This window comes from Hakea prostrata, unplaced genomic scaffold (genome assembly GCF_041222555.1).
Source record: "Hakea prostrata isolate BN-2017 unplaced genomic scaffold, UWA_Hpros_2 contig_276, whole genome shotgun sequence".
Lineage (NCBI taxonomy): Eukaryota > Viridiplantae > Streptophyta > Magnoliopsida > Proteales > Proteaceae > Hakea > Hakea prostrata.
In genome coordinates this window covers 1,366-22,869 of record NW_028291395.1, presented here as the reverse complement: position 1 = coordinate 22,869, position 21,504 = coordinate 1,366, and the positions used below count along the sequence as shown (strand labels likewise).

Below are 21,504 nucleotides of genomic sequence, written 5' to 3'. Positions count from 1 at the left end.
ACCTATCACACGCGATGCATTGTGCACTTGGCATCTATTGCAAAAATGCAAAGAAACACCATGATATTTGATGAGTGATAAGTCACAGATTCTTCAATGTTGAGCCAAATGCTATACCATTACCTCTGATTGATGAATTTGAATAAGCATGGGACCAATTTAAAGAGAAAAAATCAAGGGGTTTAAACATTTAGTTAGCTAGATAGAACATATGAAATATAGGGAGAAATGGGCAATTTGTTTTATGAAGAACAGTTTTCACACTAGGTGTGAGGAGACTTACAGCTTGCTGAAAGTTTTACTGGGATTTGGAAACAATGTCTTGCGCCGAAACTTGATCTTCTGGGTTTTGGCGAGACATTTCCAGGATGTTTTATGGTATGCAAAACGGGCAAATGAATTGAAAAAGGAATTTGATCCGCATGTAACGAAGTTCTTGGGGGTGCCACATTAATTGAACCCTATGTTGAGTCAAACTTACAGTTATATACTCTAACTATATTCAAAGAGTTTTTGAAGGAGTTTGAGTTATTACGGTGGATAGTCAATGCTTATCAACGGCAGAATGTCGCAGAATATATAGGTTAGATATATGTGATTTTAAGGCAGATGGAAATAGTTCCTTACAGTGGAAAGCATAGAGAGTCATTGCGTAATACTGAGACCCAACAAGCGTGACATGTAGTTTGTAAGAAATTTGAGGCTAAGTTGGATCTATTGTGCTCATATGTTAAGAGTTTTCCATTACTCTCCAACTCATGTGCATTCCGATAAAATATATTTTTAATGAGATGGAGAAAATCCGTTCGAGATGCGCACATACCAGACTTGACACCGAAGAGAAGGGGAGGACAAGGTTTGAGGTCAGAGGAGGAAATTGGTTGCCTACAGTCAGCTAGGATACCCACTCCATTATTTTTGAAAGTCATTAACCAAGCATGTGAATTAAGTTTTTGTTATAACATACTATTAAGCATCCCAGATGGGATTGTCAACGATCTAGAACATATAGACGTTCCTTCCTCTTCCGATTCAACCCTCCGAAGTAAAATGGTAGAAGCGTACGTAGGAAATTTTCCAAGTTAAAACCATGACAATTCTCGAAAAGGATGCGGAAAAGAATCAAGCTCCGGCATGAAAAAATGAAGAGTACCTGTCAACTCTAGTTGTAGTGATTCTGGCTCTATACAAGTATCATGCTGAGTTCCATTATTTGTCAATGTTTGTTTCGGCTATTAACACATGCTCAACTAACAGTTAAATTTTATTATTTTATTTTTCACCCAAACATTGTTATTGTTCATATATAATTTAATGATAAAGTTGCACAATTACTCTTAACTATTTGTGTTGTTGGATTATGCTGACACTTACATTCCTCTCAATATTCAATTTTTTTTATAACTATCCTTATTTCTCTCCTTTCTATTGCTCATTTATGTAAATAATTTCAAACTTATTATTTGTTTCTATTTTGTCGTTGGATTATACAACTTCTTTCCTCCAAAATTCAGTTCAACTCCTGGTGTGAATCCCGATACTTCTTCATCTAAGGAAATGGCGCATTAAAGTGATAATCTCTCCCTTCTACATTGCTCATTTCCTTATGTAAATAATTTCAAACTTATTATTTGGTTCTATTTTGTGCGTTGGATTATCCCCACACGTACCTTCCTCCCAAAATTCAATTCAACTTGGTGTGAGTCTTGATAATTCTTCATCAAGGTAAATGCATTAGAGAGTGATAATCTCCGTTTATTGCTCATTTATGCAAATAATTTCAAACTTATTATTTTGCTTCTATTTTGTACCGTTGGATTATCACAAACACGTACCTTCCTCCCAAAATTGAGTTCAACTTGGTGTAAGTAACTTGATAATTCTTCATATAAGGTAAATGCATTAGCTGATAATCTGTCGTTTGTATTGCTCTTTTATCTTAATTTCAAACTTATTATTTGCTTCTATTTTGTCGTTGGATTATCAGCCGTACCATCGTCCCAAAATTCAGATCTGCGTTGGTGACATTTGAGGATGCGACGAGTGTCTCATTTTTAGACAATGAGGGACATACATGGGTTTATCATATTCAAACATTTTGTATTCCCCTTTATTTTGTATATGGATAGTGGTAGTACTTTGTATCAAACAATGACGGACATTATCCGTATCATTCAACTATATTAGTTACAACACCACTTTTTTTTTTTAATATGCATAGTGGTAGTACTTTGTATCAAAGGATGAGGGACAATATCGTATCATTCCAACTATGTTGGGGCTGGTTCACAATTTTTTTTTGTATATGCATAGTGGTAGTACTTTGTATCTAAGGATGAGGGACAGTATCTGTATCATTCAAACACACTGTTAAAGCATTCCGATGATCTTTCGGCCTGGAATTTTGGTTACATCTTATCCAAGTTTAGCAATGTCAAGAAAATAAATTTGATATCCAACAAGCTAAAGGAAGCACTCATATTGATTTTAAGATTCTTGATCCATAAAAGATAAGTAGAGTGGAGGAGACATCATGTCATATTGTACCATGTCTCTTCATTGAATAAAGGGGTTGGTTCCCTTTATAAGGGAATCAGCTCATTTGGTCTCTGTGTTCACAGATGAAATGGCTGGTTCCCTTTAAAAGGGAACCGGCCCGTTTCGCCTCTCGAGTTCATCGGTTACGGTCTGTTCCCTTTAAAGGGAGCTGGCCCATTTGCTCTCTGTGTTCATCATTTTAAAAGGGGGGGGCTGGTTCCCTTTAAAGATCTGGCCCGTTTCGCCTCTCGTGTTCATGGATTACGGGTCCGGTTCCCTTTAAAAGGGAGCCGGCCCATTTCTCTCTGTGTTCATCATTTTAAAGGGGCTGGTTCCCTTTAAAAGGGAATGGCCCGTTTCGCCTCTGTGTCATCATCGATTGCATAGGTCTGGTTCCCTTTAAAGAGGGAACTGGCCCATTTGCTCTCTCGTGTTCATCATTTTAAAAGGCTGGTTCCCTTTAAAAGGAACGCCCGTTTCGCCTCTGTGTTCATCAGATTTCAGGGTCTGGTTCCCTTTAAAAGGGAACTGGCCCATTTGCTCTCTGTGTTCATCATTTTAAAAGGGGCTGGTTCCCTTTAAAAGGGAACTGGCCCGTTTCGCCTCTGTGTTCATCAGATTACAGGGTCTGGTTCCCTTTAAAAGGGAACCGGCCCATTTGCTCTCTGTGTTCATCATTTTAAAAGGGGCTGGTTCCCTTTAAAAGGGAACTGGCCCGTTTCACGCTTCCTTCTGTGTTCATCGGTCCCACAGTGGCCCAGTTGCTCCTCTGTGTTCATCGATGGAAGGGGTTCTTCCTTTAAAAGGGAACTGGCCCGTTTCGCCTCTGTGTTCATCATATTACAGGGTCTGGTTCCCTTTAAAAGGGAACTGGCCCGTTTCGCCTCTGTGTTCATCAGATGAAAGGGGCTGGTTCCCTTTAAAAGGGAACTGGCCCATTTGCTCTCTGTGTTCATCAGATGAAAGGGGGTGGTTCCCTTTTAAAGTTCCTCAACGTATTTATAACTCTCAACACAGAAGTGGAAAATGGAGTGATTATGTTTGAAGTCTTGTTTCAACCCCAGGAGTTTTGATGGAAAGAGGGAGTATCTTATTGATTCCCTTTTCAACGGAAACAACCATATTAATTTAACGGATCACAGAGACTGGAGGGGTTAGTTCGTTTAAGAACGGAGCAATGTTAGTGTTAACTACACAAGTTTAAAATAAATTCCTTTTCCGAGTTCATGCGTATGAAGAAATAACACAACGCATTTAAGAGGAGGAAAAAAATTCCATTTCCGCGTTGACGCGTCTATCACTATAAGCAAAACATACAATTCTATGGAGAACATAATTTTATTGCAAATAAATTTGAAAAAATCAGACAATCTGCTCTGAAATCAGACAAGGTAGTCAAAGTCTCATGTTAATGCACAGTTTCATCACTGCCAACCATACGAATTACCAAACACCACTTGAACCTGTAACAAACCCCAACCTGCCTAAAATTACTTCATACATTCCGTATGGGGAGATAAACTCAATCAACCTATCTCATTACATTTAATCTTAGCTTAACAGGAATTTTGGGTGTGTATATGGATGTAATCCATGAATTCCACACATAGTATATTCAAATATCAAAATATAAGAAATATCACACATAGTATACTCAAATATCAAAATATAAGGAATATAAAGCAACAACGAATCGGGAACCTTACTACAACTTGTTATCTGTCTATTAAATAAGCATTGTTCTAAGGATTGAAACAAAGAATCCCATTCAGCAAAACATCCAAATTACATTTAATCTGAATAGTCAACCTATTCGGATTCGGATCCGATCCTTCGGCTTCAAGCGAAGGTGGTGAGGAGTCCGGAATATCCGGGATGCCCAGCTTATTGGCGACTTGATCCACGCGCCGAAGAATCTTCCGCACATGTCTTGAGATATTTGAAAATTTGTTCTCAACACGCTCAAAATCATCTCCGGTCATGTATGGATCAACAAGCAGGTGTGCTCCTACACCTGGAGGCTGCACTCCTACATCCGCCATCTCAAGATGGAATTTTTTTCCATGGATTTTAACTTCATTGTTCTTCTTCTTATTCTTCCCACTTTCACAATCCTCCCCCTCAAGATCAATCCCATAGGTAGTAAAGATTTGGGTAAGCAGCCGACCATATGGGAGAGCACGATTGTGGGCATCTTTTGCATACTTCATCATTCTGAGAATAATGTACGGCATGTTGAGCTGCCTCCCTGAATGAATGCAATGGGTGACATAGGCTTCAAAAGAACTCAGCCGTTCACGGTGACCTCTTCGTGGGATAATGTTGTGTTGCACTATGTAAGCAATTGCATGAGGAATTGGTTTCAGGTCCTTCAACTTCACGCTGGTGTTACCCGTGTAGTGAACCATTATATCACTATAAGTCCGACCAACATCAATGAGGTGATCAAACTTCTTCCTAGGCTCCCAAAAATATATTTGTCCTTCACTTGAGACTCCTAGCCTTTCACCCAGCTCATGAATATTCAAGGCAATCTCCACCCCTTTAACATTGGACAGGGCATATAAGTTTCCCTCCTCCTCCTTGAATCTCAAATTGGAATAAAACACTTTAACCAACTGGTAATAACACTTAGGAGGTAACTTTAGGATGTTATCCCACCCAATCTGCTTAAACCTATCTGCTACACCTCCTCTCTGAAAAAAAGGGATGTCTACATCCCTTCCTTCTTCTATACTTAGCTTATTAATCAGAATAAATGACGCTTTTGCTTCGTCATCCACCAAATATGAAGCCTCGCCTTGCTGTTGCTTTTGTTTCCCTTTTTTAGCCCCTTTGGCCTTCTGTTGTGTGGTTGCCTTAGGAGCCATTTCCAAGTGAGACTTATGGTGGTTTTGCCTGCATAGATGCAACAAAACATATTAGCTAAACAACATATTATTAACATGAAACTAAAGTATAACAAAACAAATACTAATTATACAGATGAGAGTCATGAGACAACATTAAAGAGAGAACACAAACAATCTAAGCATGAAAAACATTCAGTCTAGACATTAGTTATTCAAAATTGGATGCCAACCATTGGCCTGGATTGAAACCTAGCCCGAACAAGTCATATTATAGACAAACATTTCCACGCCCATGTGCCAAGCGTCCACCCACACTCAACACATCACAAACACAGGGAAATAACCCTCTAATGTTAACACCAAAAATGCTTCAAATGTACAAACCCTACCAAGTTAAAATAAAACCCATTAACACAAAAACGGGTTTGATCACAAAATTATCAAAGTGAAGTACTTTAAGTTCTAAACATTAACGAATGAAGTGATAAAATATCCACAGTTGCATAACAACATCAGCATTTGAGTATCTTAGGTGAGGCCCCACTTCTTGACATTCCACATGATACTAAAGGTACATCACTATAATTTGTAGCTCATAAAACATTTATTCGCACTTATAATAATCTTAACCTAGGCCAAAGTACATCCACGGCATCATCACCTATCAAAAGCAAATAATAAAGGAAGTCCAAATCACAAAATCAGTATGACAACAAACAACCAAATTATTAAATGCCACAATATCATCAACATTGCTCGTCACCACCATTTTTATTGCTCCCCTATTTGGGAAACCAACTTATGTTTGCCCAATAATGGATGTTATCATTGTTTCAAATATTCTGTTTTCAAAATTTATTCATAACCTCGTCATTGTAAATGACTCCATTGAGAATTACGACACTCCACTAAATAGTTGTATATCCAAAATAATAAAATGCATTGGTTTGAACAATGAATATGCTAAAGATAGGATCTTATACGAAGGTATGCATTAACGAAATCAATTATACTATAGCCATCGACATGAAAGGACTTCATCCAAATAAAAATTTCCAGAATATGAGTGCATGGGTGATGACCAAGGTCCACAGGAATGAAAACCACATATATCTCAATATTGTCCTACAGAAGTTGCATCATCAAAAGGTTCGGTCATTTCGCTGAAGGGCAAGATGGCGGGATAAACCGAAATTTCGAACCTTGTTAGTAGCACACATCAAAAGCCTACATCTTTTTTCCCCTCTCTCTCTTGACCTCTTTAATTATGAGGTATGTCCTTGCTAGATGAGCTAATCCCTAGAAGATGAGACATTTACATCAAGACTTAAATAACTTAAATAAGCGTAAAATTTTTCCAATTTGCGAGAATTGATGGAAAGATTTCCAAGTGCCTAATCACAATAAATAAGTCAAGGTTTTGCATCCAACAATCTCAACGACTTCTTGCTTTGTGCAATACAACAGTTCAACTACACATTCAGTAGGCTGAGATAAAAGTATTCCCTATTAAACAACACACACTTTTTTTGATTCTATTCGAAAATGCCAAATACAACCAACAAACAACAAAAGAATGGATACAGACCCACAAAGGGGTTTCTTCTTTTTCGATGGAAATAGCAGTACAACCAACAAACAACAAAAGAATGGATACAGCCCACAAAGGGGTTTCTTCTTTTCTCCCGATGGAGTAATGAGACAAGGGCCAGAAAGCAAAGATGTCAACCTATACATGAATACATGAAATGCGGTTAAATAGACCCCATAAGGAGGCCATGAATTTACATAATACCAGGAATGCGAAAAACAAAGACACTGCCCACTGCATACAATTGGATCCCACAAAAGTATGTATATCTGCCCACCCTTGCTCAGAAGTATGCTAACGATTTTGACAACCTCGGTTTCCATGAAAATGACATATTCCAGTGTTCACAATGATGCCTACCTCTTCTTATTAGGTAATTCAATGGGAGTAAATTTGGAACCCGAAATTGACTTTTTAAAACAAAAACCAACAAAAACCAAACCAAATACAATTCATTATAGATTCAAATATCTAAGGCAAAAGCCAAACCGTAAAGTACTAAATTACTTATTCCCTAACCAAACCATGTATAGTATAGTGATTTTAAGTAGAACATACCAATATATATGTTATAAATATGGTCTATTAAACTGTATAAACTCCAAATAGAACAAGAAACTGTTTATGAATCCAACAAGTGTCTTTGAAACCAAACCTACTCAACACACTTTTTGTAAATGAATATGCGTGGGTTGGGAGGAGGAGCGGGGTTGTGGGTTACGCCCATTGACAGTACGCAACACGGAAGAAGCCCGAGAAGTTAGATAGGGTGTTTGAGAGAGAGAGAAAGGAGGGATGGGGGAGCAACAATAATCTTGCACGAACCTTGTCTTTGGGTGAGGATTGCGGGGGCGACAAGGCCAACATGATATTCTTCTTTGAGGTGGATGACAAGGGTACGGATGCCAATGGAGCATCTATAACTAGTGCTTCGGTCAAAGACACAACGATGTCTCATAAGGTAGAACCGATTTCTTCGGAGGGAGAGCTGAAAATTGAAATTGCAATAGATCCTACGAGATAATTAATAGCAATATGGTCTTCTCGAAGGAGAGTAAAGGCCGGTGACTCAGTGGTGTCACAACCTACAAAGAGATAAAAACACTTGTATCGGGGGAATCTGGCATCAGGGGCGGTGCAATCCGGAATCTGATTGACCTCAGCACTTTGCAATAAACTGTTGCAGTCCAACCTTCTATACGATGCGCTAGAGGTTGTTTTTAGGGATACGTAGGGAGTCGGCTGAAGAGATAAGGCCCTATGGAGCAATGTCGGGGGGTAGCAGCTAATCATAAGCAATGGTAGAGTGGCCATGCATTGTTTCTAGCCATGGACAATGACTCTGCTGGCATTAACGGTGTCGGTGGCTTCCCCTACTCGACTCTCCGAGGTAGGGAAGGGGTGACAAGTAGGCGGGAGATTCCGAGTGGGTCTACAGCGATGAAGGGAGTGGTTCGGGGAGGTACGGGGAGGGATTAATGGATTTTACGGGAGGAATGGTTTGTAGTGGCATCGGGGGCCAAGGGACTAGGGAGGAACAGTTTAATTGCCGGCCTTTACTAGAGCAAGCAAAAGCGGGGTGGATCAAAGACTTCATAGTAACGACAATGGGGAGGAAGGTTTTCAAAAACGATTGCAGGTTGAAGCTCCAACCTTCTTTTTCCTAAATAAGAATAGAGGGAGGCAAAAGTGAGGCGGCAAAGGCTTCCATACTAATTCTCACATACAACAACTTTGGTGGAGCTAATTGTGGCTTTGTGCGAGTGAAATATAAAATTTTAGACTAATTCAACCACAAGTCGTACTCATTTAGGAGGTCTAAAAACCACAAACAAATTATATTTGTGAACATTGTAATCGACTCAACAAAATACACTGTCAACTGCTTAAACTTAGGTCAAAAAATGAAATCCACATAAAAGAAAACACAATGAGAAAATCATTAACACACGTATCTCGAATCACACTCAAGAAAAGTAGAATAACCTCTACAACTTAACAAACTAACATAGACACAAAAGTAACCACTTCTATATTTTGAGAAACCAAAGCAGCCGGAAGTGAACAATTTCAAATGAACAAAAAAAAATTAAGAAGAAGCAAAATTCGCACTGAAACAGCAAAGCAAAGGAAATAGAACTTGTTAGGGATAAATTCGCAACTGATACGGTACCCGGGATGATACAACTCTATTCCACTCAAACATTCTACTGACTTCTGAAGCCTGATAAGTTTTCTATTCTTTGGTGGAAGGGCAGGGAGCAATACAAAGGTGAAAACAAATCCTAAAGATTGCAAAGACAAGTGAACCACATTCCTTCAACAACATGGTTAAACAAGACACCACACTAAAGAAGAATAAGAAAAATATCACAAAAGTAAGAGATCTTGGAATACAATATATAACAACTACTACTTGACAAAACAGGTTTGATCACTATCAACTCATATTTAAACATCTGTAGAACGATGGCAATCTGAAGAGTGGTAGGAAAGGGCTGTCATTCAAAGGCTGGCACCATAAAATTTTATTCATAGAAACAACCTAACCATGTGCATCAACCATACATAATAGAATTGGCAGCAAATCTCTCAGGTATCTCAGTATAAGCCGATCAGGCTTCTTTCGGAAGGGACCACAATGATGCTCCATTAAAGATGATGCAGAAAATTATCCCCAAAAAGGTAATCTGTACTTTCGAACACTTTAAGTTGGCTAATCACATTCAACATGCAAATCCAAACTAATTGGCAGCATAAAACTTCATCAATAATACCAACTCAAACTAATTGGCAGCATAAAACTTCATCAAGGCACAATAGATGTTGTCTCTAAGGAAAAGACTGTTATGCTAGTCATGCACAAGTGTTATTGACATACTTTTAGAAAGGAAATGTGCCACTAACCACACCTATCAAACAACTGACCCGGGGGTAAACTTGTTCAAGACAAGACTTACAATAAATAGATAAACAAATTGCACCAATTAAACCCACTTGAACAAGGAGACAAATGACAACCCGGGATACACCCGGTGACCCTTCATTATACAAGGTCACCGTTCAAAATAGCAACTCGAAAAATTTAAACTAACCATTCTCTCTACGAGATTTACCAATTGAAATGAGAACCATTAAGACACTCTAAAAGTTTACCCAAATGCATCAATTTTATGCGGTACACGAGAAATGTTCTAGTGTAATTGGATTTCGATTCCATTTACAACAATAATAGAGTACCATATGACCTAGTGAAAACCATGACAATAGTTTTGGATGTACAATATAGATTCCAACCTCGTTGTCCGATGGAGACGATGAACTGATTATAAGTTTCTGAAGCATGGCTATGTTTTGGTTTTTCGATCCAGGTTAACCATTGCATTCCTTCCTATGCTAGTGCATCTTCATGAAGATCAACTTGATTTTCTAATCAACTTCTTTGGGGGTAAAGGATCATCAACTTCTTTGGGGGTAAAGGATCATCAACAGACTAGTCTCCAAATGTGGCTCAGGATTTTGATGAGTCAAAAATGCCTCCGGAGAGAAGACAAGTCGATTTGGTGGGAGTGATATCGTAGAAGAGGCATTGCTTCCTTATTTCCGGTGGTTTTATATGTTTCTTTTTCATTGTACAGTCTACTAATTGTCCGCACCTACTACTAATCATTGGTATTATGACTAGTATTTGTTGTCTATATTTGGAGTTCCAATATCCATTCCACACATTAGTGTCATTATTTGACTTACAAACTTACAGTTACCTTGCATTGATCAGGAATCCTTGTTTGATCAAGAAAAACATTAATGTCTATACTTACAGTTGAATGCTAAAAGAACAACAACATTAAACCCCTCCACAACCCCACAAAAAGGTAAAACAACAAATACTAAAAGAAACCGACCAAATCAAGTTATTACGAGCATTTTTCATCTTTAATCAACGACCAAATCGGGGTTTCGACCACATCATCGGGAATTTCCATGGTAAGGGTTTTATGAGTTGGTTATTACCTTTTTGAAAGAAGAATCGCAGAGACGAGACGAGACAATACCAGAATCTGAAATCGATTTCTCTAAATCGCAGATGGAGCTTCTCCGCTGCTTCTTCTTCTTCTCCGCTTTTCTTCTTCTTCTCCGCTGCTTCTTCTACTTCTCCGATGCTTCTTCTTCTTCTCCGCTGCTTCTTCTTCTTCTCCGCTGCTTCTTCTTCCTCTTCGATCTCAACTAACGATGCTTCTTACGGAAGCTTCAGAGTAGCCGGCTTCTTACGGAAGCTTCAGAGTAGCCAAAAACGAAACAATACACCCTAACAGGTCTTCTTCTTCTTCTCTCCTGCGATTTCGCTGTAACTTCAGATCAGCCAACAACGAAAATAGAAATGAAAATGAAATGGGCGGGTTGGTTTTTTAGCTTCTTACGATTTTGAGTCGGTTGTATATACGGTTCTTTGTACAACCGTATATACGTATAGGCTGGTAGTATGGAATACACCATTAATAACATATACTATACCCAGTCGAACCGCCCAGATGGACCGGTTGGTTTGCATCAGACCGAACCGAACAGATGGAACTCTGTTCACACGGTAAACGTATATAGGTAAAGGGGTTTTTTCATTATTTAATGAGAAGGATCATCCGAGCCGTCCGATTACCCCCCCGCCCCGCCCACCCCCCCCCCCCCCCCCCCCCCCCCCCCTTTTTTTTTTTTTTTTTTTTTTTTAAAAGGGGTTTTCCTTCGCGGTGGGCCCTTTATTTTATATACACACGGCGCACCCAACAAGACACCCCCCCCAATTTAATAAAAACCAAAAGAAAACTAAGTTAAATACAAATACCACTTAAGAACATCAAAACCAAAGGAAAGATCACCTAAGGCTGTTTTTGGCATGAATACCTAATATGACAATGCATTCCAACATCATGTATATATTCCACAACCCATTAAAACAAGGATGAAGTCCCAAGCAGAACACAACTAATTTTGGAAACATTCAATCAAATTCAATTTCAAACTAAGAAGAGGTTTGCTGCATTTGCTATCATTTCATTTAAGCTTGGTTTATATAGAGGGCATGAGATCACTTAATTTTTTCACATGACTGAAGCAACGTGTATTTGGGATTTCCTACAGGCTCCCACGAATTTCCAAAAAAACCATGTTTTATTTAGTTTCTAATAACTTTTGAGATTGTAATAAGGAGTGAGGTTTAGGCCTAAGGTCTCACTACTTAGATTCCCAAGAACACTACAGAATTTTCAGAATTACTTTTTGCAATGCTATTAGCTGCTATTGTCTTCTTCTCCATCATATGAGACCTTAGTTTAGTGAGTCATATCTAAACTAGTGGGATTGACTGGAGCAGTTGATTCCCTCATGGTGTATACCCAGGAGATTTAAAACACCACTGCCCCCAAAACCTTTTTGTTGAATATCAGTTTCTCCATAACCATGATGTAATTAATCCCCACTACTAGCCCATCCAACCATCAATTTTTCCAACAAGAATTTTAATCACAAGGACACTAGCCATTAGAGTTCCTTCAGTCAGTCTCTCTTTAGAAAAACCCAATTTTCACTCAAAACCCTAAAATCAAGAACCCACTTCCACCATCAAAATTGAACATAATCTGGATAAGCCATTCTCCAGCCCCCATACTCAAGCCAAGTTTCCCAACTTCCGGGAGCGCCCTAAAGATTCCTTCACCATTCTGCATATTTAAGTTGCTAGAATCATTGAAACTCTCCGCGTGTCTCAGTTATAGAGTACATTTGCTAGGTATTGGCCGCGTACTAGTTGATGCTGTCAAGCATATTACCGACTGAATAATAAAGTCTCAACTCCGTTCAAAGATCAGGTGACAATAAGTCCTTTCAAGGGTCTAAAACAACGAGGAGCTAATAATCGAACTACAGCTCAAACAAAAAGAGGAGCAAATAAAACATAGGTAATGTTGTGGAGCATATTATCGACTCAATCTCCGTTCAAAAATCAGGAGAAAATAATTACAGTTACAACCGGAAGAAAAAGGAACAAATAAAACAAGAATGAAGAATAATGTAGGTCGAGAATCCCATCAACTGAATACATAAAGGAGAGAACAATCAAAATAACAGGGAACAATTACAAAAAGGGATAGCATGAAAATGTTACTAAAAAAAACCCTAATCATACCCAACAAGCGCGAAGTAATCAAACAACGCTCTAGAAAGAGAACAGAACCGAAAAAAAGTATGAATAGAAGAAGAAAAAAATGCACTAACTAATTCAAGCTAGGTTTACCTGTTGAACGAGAATCGAGAGGTAAGAACAAATTACGTAACTCGGATGAAAAACCTTCACGGAACTGCAAGGAAGAGAGGAACGAGAACCTGATGGAAGAGATGAGCGAGTTCAGTAGCTGCGATGGAAGAGAGGAACCCTAGCTGCGACGGAACAAACTTCGCGAACGAGAACGAGAAAATGATTCACGATGGTTTCCAACCCCTATTTATACGTGGGTTCCAAAAGGTGAGTCTATTTGTGTGTTAAAAGTGGTTTCCAAGTGATCCTAAATTTGTGTGTTAAAAGTGGATCCTAGCTGAAGCTAGGTTCCGACTCAACTTTCAACCAAACACAATTTTTTTTCAAATTTCATGATTCCCTAGAATCTAATTCCAGGGAAACGCAGAACCAAACGCCACCTTAACAAACATAAGTAGACTTGGTCCTCTGAAGGGGAATGTTAAGTATTATCTAACCATCAAACAGCATGTACAAGCTACCTCATTAACCAGATTCAAACTAATTGAAGACTAAGTCTTGGACTTCATGCCCAAATCTCACCTCAAGAAGCTTCAGTCATTTGCTTCTGAACTTTCGCTGGTATCTCCCTGAATCACCTTTTGACTGAGACATGCACCTTTGTGATACTAATGTAGTCTGACATTAAGCTCTTCTATTGAAAATTAATGCACAATGAATTTGAACTTTGGATTAATTGATTTCCAACCTTCGATATGAACTGGATTCTTATAGTTTTGGTAATGTGACATTGACTAGAAGTTGCATTTGGACTTCAATATAATAAAAACAAAGGATGGCACCAAACAATCAAATTTCACCTCTCCAACATTATCTCAAAGTGCTACAACTCTACATCTTACTAATTAGCCATGTGTCAAATGAAAGACAATTTAATTGATACTCTTCCATGTATTCTCAAGTATCCTTGCACTTTTCATACATTCATCTGCACGTGAATACATGATACATAACTATGAAAAGGAAAATCAATAACTTCAAATCGAAACCCATAGGCAAGATACTGAACATGCTAGTGCACTTCAATGATAAAAACAATAACAATAACAAGAACAATAACAACATAACAATAATAAGTATCATCTTCCGATACTGAATTACTTCAGCTCCCTCACCCACTACCATCTCTGCGTCTTGCCGTCTTCAAGTAACCCACAGGAGACACCTCACTGGCCTCTAGCCCACAAATGAACTCCCCTCAACCCAATCATAGCCAGCAGCTTATCTCCCCTCAGCCCAATCATAGCCAGCAGCTTATGTGTACATTCTCAGTTGGTGAGCAGAAAAAATCCCCCATATGGTCCTAGTTCTATTTATTTTTCTGTGACCCACCCTGTGCATGTCTACATGTTCTCTGTATTGGAAATTATGATTTACACCCTTGTTCTGTTTGCATGATCTTATTTATCATTCCACCAGGGTGATTGTCGAAGTCAAAGCCCTGCTTGATTAAAGTCTCTTATTTGCATTGAAATTGTACAACATTTACTTCATGGCTATAAGAAATGAAAATCATTTTCACATGATGCTAGAAGCTACCCCTTGTTATATGGTGTAGGCTTATTCGGAACCAAAAGATCCATCAAGGGATTAACAGTTGATAGAACTGGCAGAAAAGAGTTCAAATAGGACAACTGAAGGATGTGTATATTCGGACTGGTCAATTAGTCTACTCTGGTAGAGGAATAGATCTGCAAAGTTTGATAGAGTTCTGATGATATAAGAAGTTGCATAGTTCTAGTGCTACAAAGCAGGCAAGTAGCAGAAGTGGATAGGGTTTTCTCAGGAAACAAAAGCAGAGTTTCAGAGAGGATGAGTACTGCTACTAGTATATGGAATTTTTGAAGTAAATAATGCCTGTAACTAGAGTATGCAAGAAAAAATTATCTGAAAATTGATCTAGAAGTGCAGTACTCCATTAGAAGATGCTATAATTAGTCTGAAGAGAAGTATTGGAGAGATTCCACCTGATTTGTGGCAGAATTCAGAATTAGAATAAGAGAAGAAAGCAGGATGCCAGAATAAGAGACTTCCCTCATTTTTGTACTTTGTTGAGCTCATTAGTTCAAAAACAATTTCAATTTTGCAGTAGAAATCAGAGGTAAAAGAGGAAAAACAGAGCCTTCCAGCATGTTTGTGGAGCTTAAAAGGTCAATAACTCTTGAAATCCAGCTTCTGTTTTCTGATATTAGAATTTCCTAATTTCACTCATTGAAGTAGTCTAATCACACAATTGCTACTTCGAGTCATTTGACTTAATATACTAAAAATAATACTCTATTAATCTAAAACATATATTTGTTAACTAGTACTGGGTAGTAATTTCAACCACCCCTTCCCCCCAGCTTTTTGAGCTCATAAATTAGATCTGTAATGGAACCTGGGAAATTAGAATGCTTCACCTATAATATAAGTACCCAAAGCTTTCTTGTATTTTCTGCTCATTCTGGTATTGCTTCCAGGTGAAGCACTTTCCACCAAAGCGTGGATTTGCATTAAAGCGGTCAAAGTTTCTTTACTAACTCTTCCCTTTTCACCTTGGAACTCAAAAACTGAATTTCCTTCCTTTCAAAACTGAATTTTCTTCAAAGAGCACAAAATTACAGCATTGTAGGATGTCAACCAATCAATTCCCAATATCACATCGAAGTCCTTCATATCAAACAACACTAGATTTGCCTTCAAGTTCTTTTCATAAATCAACACAGGACATTCTTCTAACACTCTATCTAATTTCACAATTGATCCGACAGGAGTGCTAACATCAAACAACTAGATAAACTCTTGGGTGCAAGATTAGTCTTCTTAACAAAATTAGATGAGATGAAAGAATGAGATGCACCCGTATCGAACAAAACAAATACGGGTAAAGAAGCAACTAATAAGGTACCTGTAACAACTTCATGACATGCATCTTGTTCAACACCAGACATGCTGAACACTCCGCCAGAGGGAGGGGCAAGAACAGGAACAAGAGCACTCTTCACAACTAGGGCATAAGGTTGAGCAGGTTTCTTCGGGCAAAAGCGAGCAAAATGGCTTGTCTGCTTGCAAAAGAAACAAGTAGAATCTTTTTGCCCAACAGGAGTCGCAGCAGTGGGAGGTCTCTGGAATACAGGTATAGGATTCACCATCCCAGGCCGAGGTGGATGCACAACTCCCGGAGGTCTAACTCCACTGGACGGACCATGCTGGCCCCCATAAACAGAACTGAAGACTCTAGCCAAAACTCCTTGGCTGGAAGGCAGGGGCAGGGTAAGGAATAGGTCTAGCAAAGCGTCAATCAGTGCGGTCCACATAGCCAAGGTGCCAATCTTGGGGCTGCATAGTGTATTTTGGTGATTTGGTCCGAAGTCGGTCTTCCAAGGCTCAGATCGATCCGAAACTTGGAGGGATGATTAATAACAGTATAAGAACACATCTAAGCAAGTAATTAACATCATCTAATGGTTTAATTAGAAAGCCCCAAATTGGAATACTAAGTTCTAGAGACAAGGATCATAGCATCAATGAGAAATCAATGTAATTGAAAGGGAAGCTAGGGAATTAGTTGGGGAATGGGTTAGGAATAAGATTACAATCATTTGCAAGCTATTAATTAGACAAATCATACTCCACATTTCAATTTAGGACAAGAAATCAAGTTGCTAAGCAAGGAATCATGGTAATGCATATACAAGAATCAAAATGAGAGTATATCATAAGTATGAATGGAAAGAGATCATGGTTTAGTGAGGAATGAACACTTGGAGTGATGGTTGCAAGGTTACAGCATCAACTCCAAAGTTACAAGTTACAACAGTAAGGAAAGAGAGAGAAAAGAGTAGGATAGAGAGTGAAGATGAGAGTTCATACCTTGTAGATGATAATAGAGGCAAGAATCAAATGATTGGCAATGATTAGAATAAAATATCATTCACCAATATCAATGAGGAACTTTGGGGAACCTTCTCCACATTCTCATGTGTTGCAATGATTAAAATAGGGTTCAAAACACAAAGCTAGCATAAATAGGGTGTGGAATATTCCAAAGGAATCATTAACTCGAATCTGGGCAGCCTTGGTTGATGCTCCTTGGTCGATGCTCCTTGGTCGATGGGATTGATCAAGCATAGTTCAACAGAAAAATCAATAATAGTTCAGCAACTTTGGATAGGGATTCGGAGGGCTATACGGGGTCAAATTGAGTGAGGTTTTCTTGTACAAGTCAATCAAGAAGTCTAGTTTCGGGAAATACCTTCGGATCGTGCACGGGAGTTCATTAGATACTTCAACTAGTTCACTCCTCTTCGATGTGCAAATTTTCACTAAACACTGACAATGTACTCAAGTAAGGGGCATCATCGTCAATGTCCATGGGATCGGACTCCGACACTAAATCATCAACTAGTAGGGTCAACAAGTCTCTTCTACCCACCGCTTCGGGTCTTCGGACCTACAAACATCAAGGGTTCCGGGTCAAGGTAAGGATAAGGCTAAATTTCACAGTAGCCATAGGATACGCTAACTCTAATGAGAAGGATACTATAAAGGATCACGAGAGGGGAGGAATGGAAGTATCTGACTCTGACTTGATATAACCAAATAGATGACTTGCATTTGGCTAGGTTTAACCTTGACATGCGCCAATATTCAGACCAATGGTGATGTGAGAGAGCGGTGACCTAAACCCCTGCCAAGGAATGTCCGAGAGGAATGCAGGATCCAATTACCATCGGAGAACCCAAGATCTCGAGATGGTTGAGGGAGAGTGATTTGAGACCTACCCAGAGGAGCATGGTGCTATAACTTAAAGCATGTCTGCCAATAGAGACCAGCATACATAAGAGTTGCTTTGCTGTCATACATGCATTGGCCGTCTCATATCATCTTGCATCATGCTATGTTTTGCTATCATGTTTACTAAGTTATTGTGGATATAACTTGCTTTGCTGAGTTCTTTTGAACTCACTCATTTTTGCAAATATCGTTGTTAGATTATCCTCAGTTCTTGACGAGTATGAAGGCCAATTTTATGAAACACAAACCGATGACGCATACTATTCCCAAGCTGGTGGCTATGGTGACTACGGAAGTGAAGAATTCATGTGCTAGTTACTCGTTATTTGGATTCTAAAAATTATACTTTTAGAAGTTGTATTTATAAGTTAGAAGAGACATTAGTTTAGTTTGATTACTTCTTTTCTTTTCCTTTCATTTTGTTCCACCCTTGAAGAGTTATGGACTATGAGAATTGTTGATGAGTCTTCCGAATGCCCTCCCACAACCATCCCAACTCCGCCAACTTCAACTATAGATTCTATTGTTCTTGAGGCACCAAATCCTACTTACCAAAAGTGGACTGACTTGCATGTAGAAATCATCGAGGTTTTTGTTTCATGTAATTGGCTATGGTTGATTCAATGCCACTAATATCTTGTAATGAGATCCACTATTCACATGCTTGAGGTAGGACTACTCAAACATAAAAAATAAAAAATAAAAAATGAAAAAAGAAATGTTAGTAACTCAATCTCAACAATCACATAAAACCCAAAGAATGAGATCAACTAATCCAACTCATGATGGTAACAATTTTTGTTTGAGTAAAACAGATATTCTACCATTTCTTAGGGTATCATTCATGTTATTATGGGTTTACAAATGCGGAGATGATATTGATGGTGTATTTAAATAGTAAGGCCTTACCAAATTTTAATTGCCGAGACTACCCACTCCAAAGAATTGAGCAATTGACCCAAACACCAACATATATCTGAAAGTGAAAACCGTATAAGAATTAGTTGGATAATAAGATCCGCCAAGGGACACAAATATGTCATAAATAATTAAGATTAATTTAGAAACCAAACAACCCTAATCAACTAAAAGGAGAATTGAAGCAGGGGACTATAATTTAGAAGCAATATGGACATTAATTTACATATCCAAAATGTATGGGGCATAATATTTAACCACGACTACAAATGTTTGGACAACTGTTTACCTATCGAATACTTGAGCTTCATTCTAGGTTCAAATTTGCTCAATGAAGAGGTTTTTGGTATACCTTAAAGGATTCATTGCGCAACTGTTATTGCTCTCACTAGGTCTCACCCAAAAGACCCAGATTTGATACATATATGCTAGACTTCAGTTAGTCCCAAAGAATCACATTAAAAGAGTAAAATGAATTGGAGATGTCTAAAACATACAATCTACAATCAGGTGCTCTAAGACGATGATTTACTAAAATGCAGAATGGAGTCTAAAAGTTATCTTGAGACTCAATATTTCTAGAGAAACTACCTAGTCTCAAAAACAGAACTTTTATTTCTCCTCCTCCCCAGCTATTTTTAATTCCTAGGATTCTGCCACTCCACCAAAACCACTGCTAGTGCCTCCGTGTTATGATCATGGTTGAAGGCAGGGTCTATATGGGAATAAATTGTAAAGGGTAGGGTCTATATGAAAGTAAATGGTAAGGGGTATAATAAACATAAGCATAGAGGGGAAATTTTAGCTTATAAATGTAGGGTGGTGGAGGCAATGAAGAAAGTTAATTCCCAAATCCTTATTTATCTTGGTGTTTCTTCTTCTTCTTCCCCAATCCCCACTCTTCTAAGTTGTTGTTCTACCCTGCTGAATTCCTCTTTTCAAGCACCAAAATCCAGGGTCGTCCCACTCCGCCTACCAACCCCTAAACCCCAGCCCCACCTTCACCTTCTTCTTCTCTCTAAATCCCAAACCCATAAAACATAGGCACCACCATGACCACTAACTCAACGCTCTCTATTAGTTCTTCATCTAAATTTATCTTCGTCTGCAGCAAGCTCCTGAAAATTTCCACAACTTAAATCTTGTGACGGAAATATCCACAGATCATGAACATGGGCCAGCTGGTGATAGCAGCATTTGAGTTATCAATGAGGCCATAATGCAACCAGGAGCAGAGACGATTAGGAGAAATTCCTGACTTTGATGTATCCAAAGAACTAGAATGGCTTAATGAAGAATCTAAACTAGCAGGAAGTGGATGACATAGTCAACAAAGTATCCATTGGTGGTTAATGAAGCACGGGCGACAGATTTTTATCGGTACAGATCAAAGTTGATGTTGACGATTACTCTACACAAGTAGATTTTTTTTAGTACAACTCATGAGCTTAGGGTTTCCTTTGCAAGCCTAATCCGTTGTATAGGAACAACCCAGCGGCATGTTCGCCACTAGAACAGTGGAGAAAGATGGATCTTGAAGATGATCAGACGGTGTTGGGTCAGTGATGGTAGTGGTGGCTGTGTCTGATGGACAGCGTTTCAGAGAGGGGTCTGGGGAAGAAGAAGGTTGTGGGGTGGAGATAGGGGTAGAAACCCAGTGATCATTAGAAAAAAAGAACCAGATTACATAAAAGAGATTACCAGTGCTTTACCTTTCAGCGATACACTACAAAACCGTCAAAACATCAACAATGCAAGACTGGGTTGAAGAAATAAAGAAAGTAAATGTAGACTTCACAGGAAGCTTCTCGATCCAGTGTCCGGATCACCTTCGCTCAAGTGGAAAGAGGCATTGAGGGTTTGAGCTTCAACGTCGAGCAACTGGATCTGAGACTCAGGAGGGGTCATAGGGGCGATCCATGTCTACGATGAGTTGTTCTTGAGCCTGACCTTGCAGAAGCAGGTAGACAAGGCTAGGTAAACACAGGCAAGTAAAAGCACGGCGGGAAACGATACGAGGCACCACTTTAGGGTAAGGATCATGTATAAATGTATAATGCAACCTTTTTTTTTCTTTTTTACTTTTTCTCCTTTTTTTGATTAAATTAAAATAAAAAATATATTTTTTATTTTTTAAATCTAACCTCAACCATGAATACTTGATTTTTTTATTTTTTTATTTTTTTGGTAAAAACCATGAATACTTGTCACTCATTTGTTAATCCATGGACAACATCAAATTCCCTTGAGAAAGGACGGTTGAAGGAGGACTAAACGGAGTCTGGATCATTTTCCTGGACGGATTTGACCACTGAAATACGAGTGAGGCCTAGTAATTTTTTTATTTTTCATTAATTTTTTGGGAAGGTGGTGGCTAAATAGTTGTGTAAATTGCCCGACTGAATTATTTTAAATATCCTACCATTAAATTTAATTGGATTAAATCTTAAAGGACATGTGTATGTGGTTAAGTATGGACTAGAGACAAAGCAATATAAATATGAGGTTTTGTTACAAAT

The 21,504-nt window shown here is 38.6% G+C and overlaps 1 protein-coding gene across 3 annotated transcripts; it reads right to left on the bottom strand.

Annotated features, from left to right (window-relative positions):
• Nucleotides 1-3,422: 3,422 nt before the first annotated feature.
• LOC148998582 (uncharacterized) lies at nucleotides 3,423-20,990 on the bottom strand. Of its 3 annotated transcripts, none has more exons than XM_089141850.1 (3): nucleotides 20,698-20,990; nucleotides 18,977-19,043; nucleotides 3,423-5,436 (listed from the first exon to the last, which is right to left on the bottom strand). In XM_089141850.1, exon 3 carries the CDS (start codon nucleotides 5,406-5,408, stop codon nucleotides 4,281-4,283), a length of 1,128 nt encoding a protein of 375 aa, XP_088997976.1. In that variant the 5' UTR covers nucleotides 5,409-5,436; nucleotides 18,977-19,043; nucleotides 20,698-20,990; the 3' UTR covers nucleotides 3,423-4,280. The 3 variants fall into 3 exon arrangements, 2 of the variants coding, with proteins under 2 accessions (XP_088997976.1, XP_088997975.1); XR_016171158.1 differs by lacking the exon at nucleotides 3,423-5,436 and adding an exon at nucleotides 6,604-6,689; XM_089141849.1 differs by lacking the exon at nucleotides 20,698-20,990 and having other exon boundaries at nucleotides 18,977-20,688.
• Between the last annotated feature and the right edge of the window lie 514 nt (nucleotides 20,991-21,504).